At 46.1% G+C, this 19,529-nt stretch overlaps 1 protein-coding gene across 1 annotated transcript in view; it reads right to left on the reverse strand.

Moving 5' to 3' along the window:
- FAM13A (family with sequence similarity 13 member A) overlaps window positions 1-19,529 on the reverse strand; it is a 329,846-nt gene that overhangs the window by 260,825 nt on the left and 49,492 nt on the right. Inside the window, exons 2-3 of the mRNA XM_040967337.1 lie at window positions 14,689-14,878; window positions 6,910-7,119 (exon numbers count right to left, since the gene is read on the reverse strand). Of these exons, the coding sequence (XP_040823271.1) occupies window positions 6,910-7,119; window positions 14,689-14,845 (367 nt within the window). The 5' untranslated portion in view covers window positions 14,846-14,878. The remainder of the gene's footprint in view (window positions 1-6,909; window positions 7,120-14,688; window positions 14,879-19,529) is intronic.

Consider the following 19,529-nt stretch of genomic DNA (forward strand, 5'->3'; position numbering starts at 1 on the left):
TCACCTTTCCTTAAGGCTCTATTACCACTTTTCTGCTTGGAATGATGAGAAAGTTTTGGAAGAGTGGCAATGGTTGTCTAACACTGCCAACATACTACATGCCAGTAAACCGTAAGACATCATTATAAGGGCAAAGTTTAGTTGATGTATATTTTACTCACCCAAAAAAATAATCCCCTGCTAACCATCTATTTTTTGGCCTTGGTACCATCCCCTCAATTTCCATTAGTCTTCTAGAGATTCCCTTTGCCCCCAAAATCTTCCCATCCATGCTTACGTAGCTTTGACTATAATTACTGCCAACTCTCCCTCCATAACTCTTTCATGGATATAATTAAATCTTTTAAGAAAATGACTTTCTACTTACTCCTAAAATAAATAAATCCCATTCTATAGCATTTTGTTGCTTAGAACTTAAATCTATGTCCAAAACATTGTTAGGAGCACAAATACATTATATGTATATAACCAAACTAAGAATAAATGATCAAAAGTCATGGAATATGTCATCCTAGGGTAAAATATTATACAGAAATACTCAAAGATGGCAGGCTGCTAATACTGGAGATAAGCTTAACCGGACAGTAGGAAAACTTAATCACCAAAGATCTTCTACAGCTTCTCTCTCAACTGAGTTGTCTGCACCAAGCCTTTGACAAAAAGAATTGGTCTGGCACAAATCAGGTATAGATATAAGTCTTTGATAGATACTTGTATTTTGATGTGGGCTTTCCTGTGTTATGTTTCTTGTGAATCTTAATAAAGCAATATTTCAGTTATAGTTAATGCCATGAATTCTGGAATTATTTTGTCTTACTTGATTTATTCTTTGATTACAGTGTAAAAGGACATTGCCCTCTTAGGAAAATTATAATCCTTGAGGTTGAATTCGTCACCTGGTATTGGGCAGACTGGATCACTGTGACTGGCCTAGGGTGACAACCTGGCATGCAAGCCCAGCAGTTTGTCAATTGAACACAGTCTTATGTGATCTTAAAACTTCAGACACCAGGCAAGCTCAAAGTCAATAGTGTGTTGCAAGCACAGATGAATCTAGAGTTCTGCCACATTATTGCTGTGAAGATCATCACCCTCACTCTAAGATCCAGACGAGTCCCAGGGTCATTTTGGTTTGGCTTTAGTGTCTGAAAAAAAAAATGCTTAGCCTGAGGCTCTATAATTCTATCTTACAAAGTATGGCAGAGAGGAAGTTTATCAGAAAAGTGCTAAGCACACTCAATTATGAAATAGCTTACTCTTGACACAGAACCTACTTCAAAATCCCAAGACAACACTTCAGAAAACAGAAATGTGGCCCTGAATTGTGATGTCACATCAACAAAACTGTTAATCTGTTATTTTTTATGAGAACTGAGTTATAAAAGTAGGGTAGGCTTCCCAATGGAAATCATATCAAAACCAATTTTAGTTTATATTAAGACACAGTAGAAAAGGAGAGACAAGACTATTATGGCCAGTCAAATCTAACCTCTTGTAATAGGCAGCAAAAGCAAAAGGCACTCAACTCCCTATAAAGGACCTGAGCCCTGAGAGCTTTGGAGTAACCAGTTGCAGGGCATGTTTCTACTGTAGGAGAGCTTCAGCAGAGACCCCTTCTCACACATTTTCTATCTAAGATATTTAAGAGGGATACAGGGCTTATAAGGGCTACATGGTGTGACATCTACGGCATGCTCTACACCCTCTACTGAGCTGCCTTTACACTTAATCAGTAAGCGCTCAATCAACATCCACTTCATTGAGTGTCTCACATCTTCCTCCAGAGAGTATTAGAAACTCAGCACAACAAGGAAGCAAACTCCGGATCCCCCCGCCCACAAGTGCACCTGTGCATTATCCCATACGTTCGTGCCGGCTGATTATAGAAATAGCCTTGCTTGGCAATAAAACTGCTTGTAAAGGCAATCAGGAAATGTCTCCCCAAAGCTATGGCTCTGGTGTGATGACTATCCCCAAGAACTCCAAACTGGGACCCTCAGATGGGAGCAGTAGCTGCAGGCAGGGGCTTCCTCTGAGGGTAGATGCTCCACACATCACTGCCGAGAAAACTGCCAGACCCTCCTCTAGTCGGCTGAGATAACACCTGAAAGGCTTTACATCTGCCTAAGGAGACAGCTTTTACTCACCATATCCCTCCCCTTCTCACCTCCGGTAACCGGCCCCATGAGCACCCTGCAGAATCCTCTAACCCCTATTCAGTCAGTAGATCAGTATTCTGTAAGAGGGGATTGAGCCACCTCGGTTGCTGATGCCAGCGCAGTAGACAGCACACCCAGATGCATACAGTAGGTATGATGGCGAGCTCATCCAGGCCAACAGGGGTGTCAATTTCCTCGTCAGAGAATGGAAAGCAGAAGAGGTTGAACAACTCTGACCAAGCCTTGTAGCATGATCCTGGGTCTGTGGATGCACTGAGGTAGACTTGGTCAACCAACAGATCTTGGAAAGATTTTCTTAATCCTGCAGCAATGCAACCTACAACTTCTCAAAGCTATCAAAATCGCTCAAGGAACACCTTCAGAACATTTTTCCCCACGTTAGTGTCCCTAAGGCAACACCAAACCCTTCCATCCCCAGGTCTGAGAGCAAGGAGCAGCCCTCTTTGCCCTCCTCCCCTGTGGATACGGCGGAGGAGGGGGGGAACAACGGAAACGTTTGTCCTACCCACCTTCCTCCACCCTAGTCAGAGGTCCACGTGAGTGTACACCCCGCTCAACTACATAAAAAACACTAAAAAGAAAATTAAAAATTAAAAGAATGCATCTGACCCTTCTTCACATCTCACAATTAGATCAGACTCCTTTTTTCATGCCTGTAATTAAAATGGCTTTCCTTCTGTCCTGCCTCCTGTCACAGGCTCTGTTTTTTTTCTGATACCTGCCTTTAATTTTTTTCTTTTCATTTGAAAAGCACAGTTGGTGAGTTAGAGAGAGATCATACTTGTTAGGGAAGAGGTCAGCGTAGGTCCCTGGAATTCAACCTAATTCTTCCATGGGTGGCAGGGACTTAATTACCCGAGTTGTTGTTCCTGCCTTAGAGGGTCTAATGTCTCCAGGAAGCTTGAACTGAGCATGAACCCCAGACATTCCGCCCAGGGATCGAGTGTTCCAACCAGGATGTCAATGTCCATGACTTAACTAAACATTTGTCCTCCTACACCTGTATATGATGCAATCCACAAGTTTATGCCATGAACAAGATCATTTACAAAGGAAACCCTTGGTCGTAACCAAAATACTACTGATCACAGTAGCACATAATACAAATGCAAATCACATGAGTAATACAAACAGTAAGACAGTGCATTTTCACATCACATGAAAACCTTCTAGAAAAGGTGATGAAAGCTGAAGTTCACGAGAGTTTTGAGTGCTAAGAATATTAAAAACGCAGACTACTACGGTTATTACTAAGAATGCTAAGGACGGGCCCGGCACGATGGCGCAGTGGTTAAGGTCCTAGCCTTGCACGCCCAGGATCCCATATGGGCGCCAGTTCTAATCCCAGCAGCCCCGCTTCCCATCCAGCTCCCTGCCTGTGGCCCGGGAAAGCAGTCGAGGACGGCCCAAAGCTTTGGGACCCTGTAAGCATGGGAGACCCGGAAGAGGCTCCTGGCTTCAGATCGGCATAGCATTGGCCCGTTGCGCTCACTTGGGGAGTGAATCATCAGACGGAAGATCTTCCTCTCTGTCTCTCCTCTCTGTATATCCGCCTTTCCAATAAAAGTAAAATAAATCTTTAAAAAAAAAAAAGAATGCTAAGGACAAGGCAGTATCTGCCCTACAGCCAGGGTGTGATCCGGTCTTCCTACCAGAGGCCACAGTGACCTCAGGGAGTGGGCCCCGCTACCCTGGGGAAGGCCTGGGTTGAGCTCCCAGCTCCCGGTTCTGCAGTTCCTCCCATGTCCATCCTCACTGTGAGCATTTTGGGGTACACCAGTGAAGGGGAGTGCTGCCTCACAGTGACTATCAAATAATAATTAAGGAAAGATATCTGGGTAATAAGCGTTTCTTTGCAAGGTACATAATATTTAAATTGTCAACTAACTTTTACAGAAATATTTAAAAATAATTTTCACAAGTTTATCCGCATCCCTGTTTTCCATGAAATATTCCTTGTAAGACTGATACAGTTGCCAAGCACAAGAGGAGCAATGAAATACTGACATATATAAATATGAGAAATTTCAGTTTCCAATCAACAAGTCTCAAATGTTCGCCAAAGTTCTAGTACCAAGACTGTGACTCAATTGGGAGCGGTTTTACTCAACTGGGGAGTGGTTTTACTTATTTATTATTTATTGGTGAAAACCTACCAATTTTCTTTTTTTAATGCAAAAAGACCCCAGTTGAGTGGAAATACAGCAACAGCTACCATCAGTCACACCATGGAACAGTGACCATTTCAGCCTACATGCTAATCTTTGATCATAGGTCATGAAAACTGTAGTGCCAGGACATTCTTACCCATTAGTCTGACAGAGAAGAGCTAATCAAGGTTAAAGGTGGATAATTATCCAGCGAAGGGCAGCCCCACCAGCAGAGGGTGGGAAGGCTTGGCAGAAACCCCACCTGGCCAGCACCTTGACCTGCAGCCTAGAGACTGAGATGAATATCTGCTGTGGAAACTATGTTATCATAATAGCTCTAGCAAACTAATATTATCACTCCTCAGATGAGGCCCCTGGAGAGGAATGCCAGGGTTGTCACATCCTAAGGAGACGCATTGGATCAGGTACACAGATAGAACCTGCCAAAGGTGAGACCAAAATCAGGCCTGGCAGTCCTTTACCACCTGTGTGGGGATTAGATGGGAACAGAAACTTGAAAATTAAACCTAGACAATAAAGAATGAGAGTTTCATCAAAGGGCGAGCTGTTCAATGTAACGCTTGCCCTGCCTTTCCCAAGCTGGTAGAGCGGCGTCAGAAAACCACTCGGGAAGTTTGAAGAGTCTAAAGTGCCACAGTCGCAGCATAGAAGCAGGTGGGGGTACCCTGGGAGGCAGCGCAAAGAGGCAACCTCTGCTTGGACCCAGTGACCTTCACTTCAAGAACTTGGTAAACAAGTGCATGCAAGATCAGCTGCTCCAGTCAGAGCTGCTCCGAGTTGCTCCCCCAGGATGGCCTGGAGGTCACGCTGGAGGCCACCCTGGAGGCCAGGGGCTGTGAGGGAATGAGAGGTGAGAGGCCAGGAAAGGAGGTGCTATGGACATCGGTACCCAGGGGAGTCCCAGAGAATACCGCCACCAAAGAACAGCCAGGTGTGTTAGTGAGAGAGAGGGGGCTATGTTAGTGCAGTCATCCAACACAACCTCACCTCTTTCAGCCAGTAGATGAGAATGGCCTTTTTGGGATAAAATATGAGTTCTTCAAAAAATTCACAGAAAAAAAAGAATATAACACTTATTCCAGTACTAAACAAAAAACAAACAAAAACAGCCTGAAATCCATGCCAAATTTATCAATATGCATTTCCCATGAACTTTTGGAAGGTCTCTCACATATATGATTTCTTTTACAGCCAAATAATCTGGTTCTTTAATTCCAGTATCCATGAACTTTTGGGGAGCCCCTCACACTTCTGGCACTTTCTCCTCCTGTACCCCACCCCTCAGCAGAGGGCACATGCACAGTCACCTCACTGCTGCGGCTTCAAACACCAAAAACTTCCCCAACCTGCTCCCTGATGCTCACAGAAACATGCTTTCCCCTCACCGTGCTCACTTGGCAAGAACAAGGAAGAAGAGGACTTCCTAAGAAACTGCTTTCCTTGTATCTGGGAGAGAGTGCTCAAAGGTTAGGTCAGGCCTATAATTACTGATCTGGGGCCAGCACAGTGGCATAGCAAGCTAATTCTCTGCCTGCAGGTGCTAGCATCACAAATGGGTGCTGTTTCGTGTCCTGGCTGCTCCACTTCCAATCCAGCTCTCTGTGGATGGCCTGGGAAAGCTGCAGAGGATGGCTAAGGTCCTTGGGATCATGTCCCCCACATAGACGAGGAGGATGCTCCTGGCTTTGGGTTAGCTCAGCTCCGGCCACTGCAGCATGGAAAACACTTCTGTCTCTATTTTTTAAAAAGCAGCCTGTGTTTAAAATCACACCATATTACCATAAAAATAAAAAGTATGTTTTATCTGCACGTTAACACAATTACTTGGGGATTTCAACCTACATGGGCCAAAAAGCAACCACACTGTGAGATTTTGGTCACAAAGGTGACTCTACAATTTAATTACTAGTATTTTCCAGATAGAAATGCGTATCTCATTCTTACCCCTTCTTCGGGGCTCCCCACCCAAAAAAGCACCTCACTGACCCAACTGAAGACATCAGATGCCAGGGCCTGCAACATGTCCATTTAAGGATATTTCCTAATCACTTTCCTAATAGATTGAGTAGGAAAGAGAAAGCTTTAAGCAGCAAACACTAAACGGGGTGGTTATAGGAAGCCCACAAATGCATCAAAGCTTACTTCAACATTTAAATGTTAAATAATTAAAACTTAATTTTCATTGAAAAAATTGTCATGGGCAGATATTTGGCACAAGTAGTTAAGATGCCTCCTGTGTGTGTATGTGTGGTGGGGGATCCCTGGTGCTGTGGTGACTCAAGGTTCCAAGGGTGATGCCACACTACAGTGCCTGGATCAGGTCCCGGCTGTTCTGCCTGGCATCCAGCTTCCTGTTACTGTGCCTGGGAAGCAGCAGAGGTTGGCCCAGGTGCCCAGCATCCCCATCACTCCTGCAGGAAACCTGGATGGAGTTCTGGGCTCGCGGCTTCCGCCTGGCCTAGCTGTTGTTGCCATCTGGGAAGTGAATCACATGCCTGAGCACCTCTCTCTTTACTTAAGATCCTTTACAACAATAAGGCAAGTGGACGTGCACTGACCCTGGAAGAGCTGAAGGAGGCGTGGCTGCAGGGTCGAGGTGATGATGCAGTCTGGCAGCTCCCGGAGGAAGAGCTTGAGCAGGCTGGCAGCTGCGCACACGTCGCCGTCCCGCCCCAGCTCCACCGGAGTGCCGCTCTCGAACTTGAGCCGCAGTCCCTCCACCACCTTCATGTTGCCATTCACCCGAAACAGTCCTTCCTGCGTGAGTCCTGGGGCGGCAGAGAAGACAAAGAGAACCGATAAAGGACCAAGCACAGCAGAGCCGCACACAGGACTAAATAGAGGGCAGTGGAGGGGTCCCTGAACAGTCAAATTATGGATCCCTCGGAGCTTTTGGCATTTCTTAAAACCGCTTGCTTAGACTACTGAGGAGGATCACGGATGATGGCGACCAGAGCTGGCCCTTATACACAGGACGTTGCCATACACAAACGTGGGTAACGCCTCCGAAGTACCCAAAGAGCTTCCATCTAGAGAAGTGACGTCATGTGACGCAGTACATGGTGCGATCGGGCCCTGGGTTCCAGCAGCATCTCCACAGCACACGAGCCTCTGAACACCAGGAAGTCCCTATGCGGATACTGCAGGAAGCCATCAGGTGTGTCTTCAAAGGGGAACGCTACGTGAGACCAAGCAGTGCTCAGACCAGCCCCTTCACTCAGCTGGTGACTGTTGTTATCCAGCAGAGAAACTCATGAGCTTCAGCAAAAGCAGGAGAAAGCGGAGGGCCACTCCAGGTGAGGCCAGCCCGATGAGCTCAGGCATCAGGGCCCACTCTGCTTGGAAAGTGTCTTCTCCACAACTAATGTGGTCATCTTTTAATGCATTAATTAGTGAGGCAGAAAGCCAAAGACACAGACGTGCTGGTTCACTCCCTAAGCTGCACAGCTGGGGCTGGGACAGGCTGAGGCCAGGGCTCCAGAGCCTGTCCAGGTGTTGAACCTGAGAGCAGGTGGTTCGTATTAGTTGGAAATTAATTGTTCACAACACTGGAGGCTGGCAGGTCCTGTATCCATCTAGGGGCTAGTTCCTGCCTTGAGAGAGAGAGCAAGAGAGAAGCAGACAGAAGGAAGCAAACTCTCCCTTTCATAATTACTCACTCTCATGACAATGGCACTAACTCCCTCAAGAGAGCGGAATACTGTTAGCCTAATCACCTCCTCCAGGTCCTCCTCCCAGTGGGCCACCTGCCTCCTTGGGGGGCCTGCAGTCTCTATCAGAGAGCCTGGGGTTGAGTGTGGGCTCCGCTTCTGATCTAGCCTCCTGCTAGTGCACGCCCTGGGAGACGTGCTCAGGGGACGAGTGCATGGGTCTCCTCCAACATACACAGGACACGTGGGTGGAGTGCTGGATGCCTGGCCTCAGCCCTAGATGTGGCTGGCATTGGAGTAGTGAGTTGACAGATGGAATCTCTCGCTCGCTCGCTCAATTTCAAAGAAATAAAAAATATTTCTTAGCTACAATTTTAGTTCTAATGTTAACAAGAACTGTGGTACCAACCATGATATTCAAAATGTTGAACACTCAGTATGGCCAAGGTACTGTCTAATCAGAAGAAATATCAGTCAGGGTGTGTGGTGGGCAGGTTCTAAACCACACTCCCTGAGCCCCACCACTCGCACCATACCCAGCTGTAATCCACTCAAGTGCATGGCTTCTCTCAGCACAACACGGCAAATGTCATGGGATGTCCTGGCTCAGACGAGGTCATGGACGCCTGTGGTGATACGTGCTATTCATCTGCTCTCTCTGATGAAGCAGCTGATGACCTCCATGGAGAGGCCCCCAGGGGAGAGACTCCAGGCCATCGCTGCCCAACAGCCAGTGAGCAACTAAGACATTCAGGTCACAGGCCCACGGGGGACAAAACCCTCGCAAGTGCCACATGGATGAACATGGAAGGGAGTCTGGCACATCTGTCCTGATGTGACTGTGCCCTCAGCAGACACCACAAATACAGCCTGGGAAGAGATCCTGAGACAGAGGCCACCGCAAAGCTGTGTCCAGACTCCTGACACAGAGAAATTGTGAAAGAATAGCAAATGTACTATTTCTGCTTGCTGCTGGGGGAAGGGAGCTAATCTGGCTATGCAATTGCCAAGCGAAGTACATCATTCCCTTCAGTTTGTCGGAACAGCAGGTACAGTGGGAGACTTGGGTTTGATCATTTAAAGTCTTCGTGGTCTGTTTGCTCTATCCTACAAAGGTTCATGTACTCATTCATTCATTTTAACTTGAAAGGTACAGACACAGAGAGGTGGCTCACTGGCTGATTTACTCCTCGGACGTCCCTAACAGCCAGGTGCCAAGAACTCCACCTGCGGCTCCCACACATAGCAGAGACCCAGGGACTTGACCCATGATCTGGGCTTCCCAGCACGTCCATCAGCAGGGGGCTGGATGGGAAGCAGAGTATCCAGGACTCCAACAAGGCAATTCCACATTGGCAACAGAGGAGCAGGTTGCACGTGGGTGTCCCAAGCCCTGGCCTGATCACTAGGCTAACGGCTCACCTCGGAGGTTCCCCTCTCCCTCGGGAATGCATGCTCGGAAGGAATGTCCTATCCTAGCACAGGGACTCTGGAATCGTGTCCTGCTCCTTTGTTTACCAGCCCTGGAGCCTAACTCTGCTTCTGTTCTCAGCCCAGGAAATGCCCCTTGGGGCTGTTTCTCACACAGTGTTTTTCTAGCTTTGACCTTAGGATGTCTCTTCCAATGTTCTTTTTTTTTTAACCTTTCCTCAAATAAACATACGTCCACCAATTTCAAAATAACTGCTCAGCTCCAAGAACAGCCTGTGGTCTTGCAGGCCCCAGATCCCACTGGGCCTCCCAAGCAGAGAGAAAAGTCATGGCCAGAAGTCACGGACAGAAAGCCTTCTGGAACATTCCTGTCCTGCCTGCACTGCATTTATTTGCACAAACCTCCGCCACCTGAGACAATTCTCAGGACACCTCGCAGTTTGCCACCAAGGAAGTTTACTCCACGAAGGCGACATATCGCTCTGTGGGAAACAGAATGTAAGGGTTTTTTTTTAAAATAAAAAGTTTGTTTTTATTAATTGGAAAAGTAGATGTACAGAGAGGAAGACAGAGAAAAAAATCTTCCATCTGCTGGTTCAATCCTCAAGTGGCTATAATGGCCAGAGCTGAGCTGATCCAAAGCCAGGAGTTTCATCTGGGTCTCTCAAGCGGGAGCAGGGTCCCAAGGCTTTGGGTCGTCCTCAACTGCTCTCCCAGACCACAAGCATGGAGCTGGGTGGGAAGTGGAACTGCCAGGATTAGAACCGGTGCCCATATGGGATCGTGGTGCAAGGATTTAGCCACAGGGCCATGATACCACCAGGCCCAAATGTATTGTTTTGAAAAGTCCCTCATGATTCTACAAAACACTGGTTGCTCATTTCAAGCTGACCAGACTAAATATTCCTACTGTAAAATATGAGGAAGTTGTGACTGTTACAGAAATGTTCTGAAGAAGAGTTTTAAATTAGCTCCACAAAGTAGAGCTATTCTCCATTCCAAAGCTCACATTGCACTTGACTTCAGCAGATATGTGTCCATCATCATAAAACAACAACCAAATGGTAGCTTAGAAAAAAAAAAAAACAGAAAAATCATGTATCACTGATGGCCACTTTTTAGCATAGGTAAACTCTATTTCAAAATCTTATAAATGTATCATTAGAAACTAAACACACCACAAGTCAGCTTATTAGCATATGCTCCCCAGCAGGAAAACAGTATATGAGCCACGTCTGCCACCTGGTGGTCATGGGTCAGTACTGCACTCTTCAGAACAGAACAATCCATATTACCTTCAAACTGAAAGAATCCATTAACAGGGTCAGCAAGACAAATGATTAGCAAATAGTCTGAAGAGAACATGCCAGAAAGCCCAAAGTCTCCGAAAAGACCTCCTGTCCTAAATTTCATGCTAAACTGTCTGCATTTAGATGATGCATTAAGACCAAAATTTCCAAGTGTGATTAGAATATGTGAGCGATTATCCCCTTCCTCCAATACCTGACAAGTATGGATTATGTCACAGAGTAAATATCTGATGACTTGCTGACCATGACATAATAATATGAACTCTACAATCCTGTCCTCAAGCTGCATATCCCATTTCAAAGGCACATGGGTTCAACAGTTTAGTAATATGACAGTTTCAAACTGAAGTAGACTTCCAGTTTGGTACGTGGCAATATACTACACTGTCAAAATGCAGGTGCCAGGCCCTAGCCCTGTCAAGGCTCTGCTGCAGGAGATTAGGGGTTAGTAGCAATTGTACTTCATGTCCCTAATGAAGAATGGTCAGTTCCCCTTACTAGAACGTCTAGTTGGCATTACCTGAGTGCATTTTTGTTAAGAGTGCTTAAGAGTGTGCTGCCCCACTTCCAGTCTTGCCAAGGTTCGCACGCACTGATGCTGCGAGTACAAATGGGCTGGTTCACCTGCTGCAGAGCTGAGGACAAGCACACATGTGCTAAGCAGCCGACTTCCAGGAAGATGAGAGCAGAGGCGCTCGCAAATGTGCTTGAAATGATACACACTATAGGTTCCCCGTGGAACCACTGCTCAGAAACAGTAAAACAAAAAGCAGAACAAGTTCAACGCCCAGGGGTGAGGGACTCACACACAGAATGGAAGAGAGTGTAGGAGAGGAAAAGAATTAGAAGTAGGGACCAGGAAGGGGTATGAGGGTTAAGCCACCGCCTGCAGCACCAGCCTCTCCTATGGGCACAGGTTTGAGTCCTGGCCGCTCCACCTGTGATCCAGTTCCCAGCTAATGTGCCGGGCAAGATATTAAAGCAGCGAAGGATGCCAGGAGCCTTGCACTCACGTAGGAGACCCAGCTAAAGCTCCTGGCTTCACTTCAGTCTGGCCCAACCTGGCCAGTACAGTCATTTGGGGGAGTGAACCAGCAAACAGAGGCTCTCTCTCTCTGCCTCTACCCCTCTCTGTGACTCTGCCTTTCAAATGGATAGATATTTTTTTAAAAGCTTAAAAAAGTAAAGCTCTTTATGCAATATGAGCCCTCACCTACATCTGGGATGCATCATAAGTCCCTTCAATAAGAGAATAAACTATTTGCATATGAACTATGTAAATTCTCCTGTATATATTAAATAATTCCTGGATTACAGCCACCTAACTCAGTGGAAATGCTCTCTTGGCAATGGTGACTACAGGTAAGCCTCTCCGTGCTCAGCAGACACAATCTTGTGTCAAGTATTTTCTATCTGTAGTTGGTGGACTCTTCAAACATGTGACCCTTACATTTGGAGGACTGATTAAATATAAGAATTTTTAAAATTTGAAAACCTTGAATAATCTTTCATGCTACACTTAGTCAACATTGGTGAAAAAAAAAAAAGATTGTAGGCCAGTCATGAAACCACTGATTAAACCACCACCTGCAACTCTCATCCCACATGAGCACTAGTTCAAATCCCAGCTGATCTTCTTCCAACCTAGTTCGCTAGCAGGGCACCTGGGGAAGCAGCAGATGAGCCACTCCACACAGGAAACGCAGAGAAAGCTGGACTACTGAGGCCCTGTGGGAAGGTAATCAGCAACAATTCTGCCTTTCAGATAAACAAATACAAAGACCACAAAGTATGGTCCACACCAAATAGTATCAGTAGAGACGCAGAGAAAGCTGGACTTTTGAGGCCCTGTGGGAAGGCAAAACATTGCACAATACCAAGAAGCTCTATTTAACAAATCTAACAAATATTTACACCCTTTCCCTGGGGTGCAGTCTGATTCAACCCAGCCTGCAAAAAGGAGTCCAATCATACCTTGGACTTATTCTAAACTGAAGTTTTCAGGCTTAATACCTGCCTTTTGGGCCCGGCACAATGGCTAAGTGGCTAACTCCTTGCTTTGCAAGTGTCGGGATCCCATATGGGCACAAGTGTCCTGGCAGCCCTGCTTGCCATCCAGCTCCCTGCCGGTGGCCTGGGATGGCAGTGGAGGATGGCCCACAGCTTTGGGACCCTGCACCCACGTGGGAGACATGGAAGAAGCACCTGGCTCCTGGCTTTGAATCAGTTCAGTTCCAGCTGTTGAAGTCACTTGGGGAGTGAACCAGCAGATGGAAGATCTTTCCTCTCTGTAAATCTGCCTTTCCAATACAAATAAATCAATCTTTAAAAAAAAAAAAAAAGATAGCCACTTCCAACTCCTGCCTCCTGCCTCCTGCCACCAAAAGAGAGACAGTGGTGGTGGCCCAAATGACTGTGCTCTCACCATGCACGTGGGAGGTCTCGTCAGAGTTCCAGGCTCCCAGCTGTGCCTCGGTCCAGGCCTGGCTGTGGCAAGCACTGCAGGCTTGCTACCTGGTCCTTCCCTGTCTCGTGTGCACAAATCCAGAGCTGTGCTCTAAGAACCCCGACCCTCTGCATCTTCTCTCTCTTCAAAAACAGGGAGGAAACCTCAAGACCAGAGCGCAAGCCTGGCGTTTCAGCTATCAGGGTAAAACGCTGCTGTGTTACTGACATACTGGTAACCTAAGCAGATATGTTTCTAAACTAACAGCTGATATGCCAAGGGACACAGACGTCCATTCTCAAGCCCTGTCCCTGTGGATCCCTGTTCCTGGAGGAACAAAGGTACAGTACCGCCTTGCCCTGTCAACCAAGGATGCCCACTGGCAGGGAGATGGGGCTGGCGTCCCAAGAGTGGCTGGGGCGTGCAGCAAACGGGAGGAGCATTGGACTTGGTATGAATTTTTCAAGTTTTGCATCTAAAAATCCTTATCAACTTTATAACAGCCTCTACCATACGGCTGCATTTGTTATTTTAATATAAGAATGATGAAAACCCATCATTATGCCTCAGATTACAGCCTCCCAAAACTCCTTTACAATTGAGACCTTTTACTCACTGTATTAAAATGACTATTTCTTTATTTGAAAATAGAGTTACAAAGAAAGAAAGATATTGTGGCCCGGCACAACGGCGCAGTGGTTAAGGTCCTCGCCTTGCACGCCCGGGATCCCATATGGGTGCCGGTTCTAATCCCGGCAGCCCCGCTTCCCATCCAGCTCCCTGCCTGTGGCCCGGGAAAGCAGTCGAGGACAGCCCAAAGCTTTGGGACCCTGTACCCTTGTGGGAGACCCAGAAGAGGCTCCTGGCTCCTGGCTTTGGATTGGCTCAGCTCAGGCCATTGTGGCCACTTGGGGAGTGAATCATCAGACGGAAGATCTTCCTCTCTGTCTCTCCTTCTCTTTGTATATCTGATTTTCTAATACAATTTTTTAAAATCTAAAATAAAAAATAGGAGCAGACCCTGGGAGACGCACATCCCAAATTATTGTTCCTGGAATGAAGTCCAGCTTGAGGCTAACGCAGACACTAGGGGGCAGCAGGGAGTCGGTCTCTGCTACTCCTGTGGGACACCCCAAATTTTGTCTGGGACCTACGCCCTGGCCAGGCCACTGTGAGCATTTGTGAAAGCTGGCCTGTGGAAGACTCTGCCCACCTGTCTCACGAACAAATGCATAAAGACTTTTGAACAGTTAAAAAATATTAGGCAGTATTTCAAATTAGCAACTTGGAAAATTCAATCAGTTGTTGCAGAGTAAATCAAATTAGCACTTAAAAAAAATAACATTAAGAAGTAATATCCTTTCTTAAGGGAAAAGTATACCAGAAATAATCTGATATTCCAGTTAGGGTGCTCTTTCCTAAGCAGTAACGCGCACATAAGGAACTCACCCAAGCACGGAACTAACTAGAAAGCCAAGAGGCAAGCGGCGGCCCACTCACCGTGCCGCCTCAGGTACTCCACAAGACTCCACACCACGGCGGGGACACCGTGCTCCGTGAGGCCCTGGCGCCGCAGTTCCTGCAGACTGACCCCAAACACTCTGGGCTGCGCAGTCTCCTCCGGCTCGTGCAGCGGCACCACCACGATCTTTTTCATGTCTTCTCTCAGCCGAACCGCTGCTTTACTTTGCTTAAAAGAACGTAAGAAGACAGAGCAGTCAGTCATCTTGACCACAGGTGGCTGCATGATGACAACAGGAAACACCTGAGCTGCGAGGCGCAGGTCTCCAGAGACCCTCGGCGGTGGCCTCGCAGCCAAGTTCACTTCCAGTCAGGTCAAAATCTCCAACATCTCTCCCGTGCTGCTCTGGGTCCCAGGTGGTGCACACCAACGGAGCGGGTCAAACACACGCAGAAACCCAAAGCCTTAGTGTAGCTAGGGCAGCCGGCAACACACCAAGCCTCTCAGCTCCACAGCAACCAGGGGGTGGGGCTCCGAAGCACCCGGCCAAAAGGAACACGCCCAGGAGACACCCCAACACTCCACAGCTCCTCCACGGAATGTTTCCAGACACGAAAGGTTACTGGGAGGTGATTTTCAAGTGGTTTTACTTTCAAATGTTAAATGCACATTTCTGTGAATTGACTTTGATCAGTAATCAGAACGGTAACTTGGTAACTTTCCAGCATATAAAATCCCATTGGGCTTCCAAAATGTCCTCTCTTTGAACTGGCAACATTTTAAGTATCACAATTTAAAAAATTCATTTAGGTTATATATTACAACTAAAAACTGCAACTTATTTCAACAGATTCAAGTTACTACCTCAGTGGGGAAAAAAAAATCATCACAGGTTTGTTTCTTTTCTAACAATAAAAGTTTACAGGAATGTGGCATGCACGCATCATTCACATGTATAGACAAATGCTATTTGTGTCGTGTGGATGCAAAAATAAATTTAAATCCTGAAAAGAAAGAGGACAGAAGGCAAACACAACTTTACTTGGGTGCAGAGGAAGTCAAATTGGGGGAAATTTGCTTCCTAAAAACGAATCTAGCAACTAAGCAAATTATAACTTCTCGTCAATGACTTGCTTAATCATTATAGTACTGTAAATAAGAATGTCTTACTTTGTTCTACAGCTGAGGAAATAAAGGTCAAGGATAGACACCCAGCGGCTGCGAGACAGCTTCATTTTGTTCTAGCTCTATGATCCTCCCATCAGTATGTCTGTTGATGCCACAGCAAGGTTTGCACATCATTATGGAAACTATACAAAATGCTCTATATTAAAAAAAAATCAACCTTTGTTTTGAAGCAGATCTGATCCTCTCAAGTTGAGCTTGAATCTTATAAAGTACAGAGTCTGATCAACTCTCGCTGGCATATTTTCATCTTTAGATAGTTTATACTTGAAAATTGATTTTGCTAATGAACATCCAGCAGATGTAAAGTGAAATGCAGACGCAGTAGCTATTAATGCTATAGATAAGTAATACAGCTGCTATGGAGGAGCAGGATGGGCAGAATCATGATCTGTTGCTAAAGAAATCATTCTTTTTATAAAGGCATGATTAGCAATCATTAATTAAATAAGCAAATAGTCAACAACCATGGATTCTTTTGTGTATTTATGAACATAAACATGAAACCCCTTCAACCGAATACATGGCCCAAACTCTGCCAGCAATAATAAACACAGAGGAGGTTCAAGTACATGAATCAGACAACCCAGCCTAGTGGTTTGGAGCACAGAGTGCCCGCTCAGAAGCCCCTCCTGGCTCCTATTAGCTGTAACCTTGGACGAGCCACTCAACTGCTGCATGCCTGTTTCCTCATCAGGAAATGGGAGCACTCTTCTACAACACAGGACCATGAAGAGCTCCTAGCAAGGCAGAGTGAGACTGGCAGACAGGCAGGCAGGTGGGTGCATGAACACACACACAGAGTTTTCCATGTGCTGTCTTAGCCTTCCCTTCAAATGGCTGGAAACATCCAGTTCTGGGCTCAGCCAGAGCCAGGAGCCTGGAACTCCATCAAGTCTCCCACATGGGTGGCAGAGGCACCAATACTTGGGCCACCTTCCCCTGCTTTCCCAGACACATTGGCAGGGATCTGGCAGGTGGGGCAGCTAGGACACAGACTGGTGCCAGGATATGGGATGTCCGTGTCATGGCAGGTACTTCACTGGCTGCACACCAATGGGTGAAACAGGCTGAGTGGGTTGATACTTCAGTGATCTCATTACTGTCAGGTGTGGATCTCCAACTTTACAAAATCTGTAAGCATGATTCTTAAATGATAGTTATGAATTGAATAATATGCTCCGTTAGAATTTCTTGGAGTTTTTCTTGGAAACTTTCAAAGTTTTCTTAGAAAGCTGATCTACATTTGAGTTTAAAATTTTGAGTTAATGTTTTCCCTGCCTCTTGGCTGCAGCTGTGGACAGTATGTTGCACCAGAACCCCCAGGTTGACCGGCAGTCCCACACTGTGGTTCTGAAAGGCTTCAGGAAGAGACACGGCCCCATTCATCTGACTGCAAGTTATACCACGTGTTGACTCAAAACAGAGCCATGCTGCATCACAGAGCTACACACAATTACAAAAATAAAAGACAATCTGATTGCTGTTGTCAATAGGTAACCAGGTCAGCCCCTTTAAGGATAAACAAGATTAGCTAAAAGTGAAACACAGAAGTTACACATTTATAGGAATAAACAAAGATGTACTTGGTTTTTAACTGGTCCTTCAATTCAAGGTCACGCTTTTACAAAGTTAATGTTATTCAAAGAAACACCCACAGTCAAGCTTAGTTCAGCAGCTGTATTTTCAGACACTCAAGTCAATCCTTCAGGGATCACAAATACACATTACGAAGTTTCACTCATCTTTTTTAGTTGATGGAATCATATAATAGAAAAACTAAGATGTTTTCACTAGTTTATGCCTAAAGTATTAGAGAATCCCCAACAGCTTAAAACAAATACAAAACATCTTTTCCATAAGTAATAAGACATACTCAACAGGCCATTAGCCAAAGTATAGAAATGAAAAGTCATTTGTAATGAATCCCATGTACACTGAAATTATTTGGCCCCTAATGCAATGACTGCATTCAATTTAAATACTTAAGGGATGCTGGCTTCTCAGTAAATACACATCTAATCTTGCTTGCCTTAATAGCAGCTACAACAATTACTAACAGCAGTTACTTATGAAGTGTTGAAACCTGTTTGCATGCAAATTCCCACAGATTAAATGCATTTCAAGTTTGACTATATGGGGGGTGGGGAGTGAGTGGGTGTGTGTACACAAAACAAACCTTTCCAATCAAACATTTTCAAAGTAAAACTCATCAAAACAAAAAGAAAACTGGAGTTTCAGGAAATACAAGAAAATGAAGATGGAAGCTAACTCTCACAGAACACTTACCACCTGCGCCAGCCGTGGCTCTATATAATTCAGATGGGTTTCATCACTAAATCCTACATTTACTAAGGCAGGGAGCAGGCACTCTATGATCCCCATTTTACAATAAGCACGGAGGGGCCAGCAACATGCTAGGACCCAGCAAGTCTGCGGCAGTCAGGAGCTGCGCTCAGCAAGCTCAGTCCAGAAGCCACGTTCCTCCTGCTGTCTGCACACGGAAATGGTGAGGATGAAGGCAGACACACATAAAGCCTGGTGCCAAGAACAGGGCACTTGCTCAGAATGAGAAACAAGAGGCAAGCTCCTAAAGCACGGAAGAACAAGAAGGTGGCAGGTGCCTCGGTCAGCTCAAAAGAAAGACTCAGAGGCAACACGGCGGTGTCTGAGAGCAGAGCCTGAACACGGAAGCGCTCAGCAATAGGGATGAGTTACAGGTGCCTGGAACTTTTAGAACAGCTAATAACCACAGGTTGAATGAGAAAGGTAAATTAATGACTGTAAGCCTCGAGATTACCTTCGCAGGGGGAAACCTCTGAAATTCCCAGGGGAAGAGAGAGAGCGAGCACGCAAGTGTGAGAGAGAAGGCAGGGTATATATGCTGTGGCACAGGGAGTTGTAAAGCTGCCGTCTGCAGAGCTAACATTCATTTTGGGTGCTGGTTCGAGTCCCTGCTCTTCCACTTCCAACTCAGCTCCCTGCCAATGTGCTTGGGAAGAAACAGAGGATGACCCAACTGCGTGGGTCCCTGCACCCATGCGGGAGACCTGAAGAAGTTCCTGGCTCTAGACTGACCCAGTTCAGTTGCAGCCATTTGTTAAGTGAACCGGTGAACCTCTCTTTCTCTCCTGCTTTGTCTCTGTAACTCTGCTTTTTAAATGAAAATAAATCTTTTTTAAAAGTGAAGGCAGAAGAGAAAGAAACCTGCCTGCATGTTCAGCTTTTACAGTCCAGAGCCAGAGAATGTCATATCCCTTGGTCACAGCACTTACGGTGCACACCTAGGACTCTGACCTCCTGCTTGTAGTGCTCCCATGAGGACTCTACATGCAGCTGTTTGCTTAAGAGAAAATTTGGTTTTAGACTATGAAAATAAGAGAAAATTTGATTTTAGACTACGAAAATCACTGGCCTGCATTTCCTTGAGGAAATCCTCAATCAATCTAAGGTACCCTGCAGGAAGATGAGATAACATCACTGTTTAAATTCAGAACCATGCAACTGGGGTCAAGACTCATAAATATAGCAGGGCTTGTGTAGACCAGCCAGCCATCCCATTACCAAACCAAAGGGATAGGACAGCGCAGGCTGCACCCAGGACATCCTGTGCTAGAAAGCAAGGCAATATTCACAGACTAAGGGAGCAGAGAAGAGGCCCCTGGGTCAGCTTCAAGGGGCTCCCACTGGGTGA

Source organism: Ochotona curzoniae, unplaced genomic scaffold (assembly GCF_017591425.1).
Source record: "Ochotona curzoniae isolate NIBS_2020 unplaced genomic scaffold, NIBS_Ocur_1.0 scaffold_4506, whole genome shotgun sequence".
Classification (NCBI taxonomy): domain Eukaryota; kingdom Metazoa; phylum Chordata; class Mammalia; order Lagomorpha; family Ochotonidae; genus Ochotona; species Ochotona curzoniae.